The 2,908-nt window shown below is 42.3% G+C and overlaps 1 protein-coding gene across 1 annotated transcript in view; it reads right to left on the reverse strand.

Annotated features, from left to right (window-relative positions):
* Positions 1 to 2,902, reverse strand: part of LOC122248140 (uncharacterized) — a 5,673-nt gene extending 2,771 nt beyond the window's left edge. The window contains exons 1-2 of the mRNA XM_086531736.1: positions 969 to 2,902; positions 416 to 554 (exon numbers count right to left, since the gene is read on the reverse strand). Coding sequence (XP_086387862.1) covers positions 416 to 554; positions 969 to 2,649 — 1,820 coding nt within the window. The 5' untranslated portion in view covers positions 2,650 to 2,902. The remainder of the gene's footprint in view (positions 1 to 415; positions 555 to 968) is intronic.
* Between the last annotated feature and the right edge of the window lie 6 nt (positions 2,903 to 2,908).

Genomic DNA, 2,908 nt, shown 5'->3' on the forward strand with positions numbered 1-2,908 from the left:
AGCAGATGGGTGTCATGATATACACAACGGCTTAGATTAGGCCTAAACAACAGGCGTCGATATACACATGACATGACAAAGTTGAAGCACGCTCACAATCACAAAGTATCATGACTGTAACTGCACTAGTTGAGAGCTACAGCTTTCCAAAGACAACCTAAACCCTTGTTTTGTGATGGATATAGGGGAAAATATTTGTTAGGCAAGTCTGCCTAACATTTCCCCCATCCCTCTAATTTTTTGCTGATACCGGCGACATCAGAAATCGCCCATCCTGACTGCCTGTTAGCTTATTAGGCGGCGCATTGGGACAGTATTTAATTCTATCTCAGATCCCCTGATACTAGATAAGATCTTCCCTACAAACTGCTACAACAAATATGACCAACAACTATACAAGTGCTTTGACACTCACTTGAGATACATGTTCCTCTCTGAGAAGTTACAAGCAGCAAAATCAAAGTTGGGGCAGTTGGCCCCGAGCAACTTGGGAAACAGCATGTTTTCTACCATGACTGCAGGGTCCTCATACCAGTTGCCGTAAATAAAAATGCCTGCCACAGTAAAATTATCAATTAATGACTGTAAGAGGAAATAAAAATTAAAGAATGATGAGGAATAAGTGAACTTTCCTACAGCTTGGTAATATACATTTTAACCCCTAAGATATGAAAAAAGTTCTTGAGCTTCATAGGTACACAGGATAGGAAAAATACTTTATTTGTTCACCTTTTTACACAATTACTTCAACTTGGATACTAAAATAAATACTTTAGATACTTTTTTAAGGACAACTTTTGCCATAAAGTGTGCAAATATACCAGAGAAAACATATTTCAGCCTTTATGGGTAATGATAAGGAAAGACTTTCAAACAATATAAATAACTATATTAATAAAATTAGCAAAACATAAAAGCTTTGAAAAGAAACAAGCAACAATGAAAGCTGTATGAAGCCTTGTACTCACCCCTTTTGGATGCATGCCCGTGGAGATCTATGTAAAGGAAGAGCCCCGAGGACACCTGGGTCTCCTCAGGTATAGGTGTAGGAGGACTCAATACCTGCGAGAAGCCCTCAGAAGGAATGCAAAGAGAGGTATCTAATGTTCCTAGATTTGCATCCATCTCCCTCCCTGGCCGGCCACACTCAGCCTCACTCTCACTACTGCTAGCTATCCCCCCTCCCTCCTTTGTTCCAGCTATATTTTGTACTCCAGGAGTAAGGGGCAGGACACTACTCTTTTGTGGTAGGATAGGATGCAACAAATTCACATTTTTGCTTTCTTTGTGTGACCCTCTATTTGCATTTGTGCTATGTGAGGAGGTACTAGAACTAACACCACTACCTAAAGCTTCTGCCTTGAACTGCTGCTGACTAGACACCTCTGAAGATGCTGAGGTGAAAGATAATGCATTAGAACAACTAGGCAGGAGATTATCGTCCTTTGAGATTAGTCTACTGGGATTAATGCAACTAAAACTACTAAGATCTTTATCACTATTTGGTGCTGTATTTTTTTGTATTTTTTGATCACAGGGGCAGTCATCAAATGCTTTGTCTTTCTCTTCCTTGTAGAGGTCCTTTAAAAATAGGTCCCGGGATTTTTCACAGCTTGTGATGCTCACTCCCTCCCCCTCACTCTTAGTTTGTGAAACACAGGGTGAACAAATGGAACTCTCCTGATTACATCCCTTGTTTCCAGATATGATGTTTGTAAAATCGCTAACAGCTGCTAGTGATCCAAACATGCTGGTGACACCTGTTTCAGCTTCACTGATGCAAGATACATTTGAGCAGTCATCATGGACATCAGCCATGTGTGAGGCTCGTTGAAATGAACTAGAAGCCTGTGTACCATCAACTGAGACATTGCTAGAGATGTCCCAGCCTGAAGCAGAGGGCTCATCCATCTCCATTAAAGCTGTTCCTCTCATCCGTCCACTCCCTGAGCCTCCAGCCTTTCCACACTGTACATCACTGAAGCTGTGGCAGGTGTCTTCATCCATCACGACTGGTGGTCCCTTTGAAGAATTGGTGACAGCCAGTTCACAATCATCATTAGAAGATGTGGTGCTTGTTGTTGGAGCAGTTTCACTCATATCATCTGAGTTTGGTGTAGCTTTGGAATCTTGGAATGAGTTTGGAAGGATGTGACCATGATGGTGGTACAGGATGACTTGCCTCGTGGCATAAATGGTTGGATGTAGGTGTGGTGAAGGATCCACATACACACGGTTCAGATTCACTCCACGCTGGTCAGTGCGGTAATGGCCACGCACCACACCATCAGGGTTGAGAATCGGGATGAGCTTGAAGACAAACATGTCCCTGAGCTTCACTGCCCGAGGGTCATTTGAGACGATGAAATTTAGGAAGCCATTCAACACAAAGCTGGAGGATGTCTCACCGGGGTGTACTCGGGCTGAAACAAAGACCACCTTCTTGCTCGGGAACCGGTGGGGACGAGGCTCATTAAGATTGGGGAAGAGACCTGGAAGCCTTGCCTCACGCTCTTCTACCTTGCCATTGTGCGAGCTGACAGTCACAAGGTCAACACGCCAGCCGTCAAGCGATTTTATGAGTAACTCTCGATGATAGTAAAGACTTGGGGAACTCACTGAGAACTTATGGTCAAGACTTTCTAGCATGTTTTGCAGCTCTGAGTAAGTGAATGGGTATGTGAATGCATAGTGGGTGAATACTCCCACTTCACTCACAGTATGAACCCAAGATACCACTGTACTGTTCTCCTCACTCTGAAAAGATTTAATTAATGAAAATTAAGGATTACTGGTATCTAATATGACATTATTGATGTTACACCAAAATTCCCATTGCCACAAAATAATTTATAATGAAAAAATACATTACATTAATATTTCCTTTAATAACATGATTTGATCCACT

The sequence above is a fragment of the Penaeus japonicus genome, unplaced genomic scaffold (assembly GCF_977035675.1).
Source record: "Penaeus japonicus unplaced genomic scaffold, GWHDUDI00000001_assembly GWHDUDI00000003, whole genome shotgun sequence".
NCBI classification, from domain to species: Eukaryota; Metazoa; Arthropoda; class Malacostraca; order Decapoda; family Penaeidae; genus Penaeus; species Penaeus japonicus.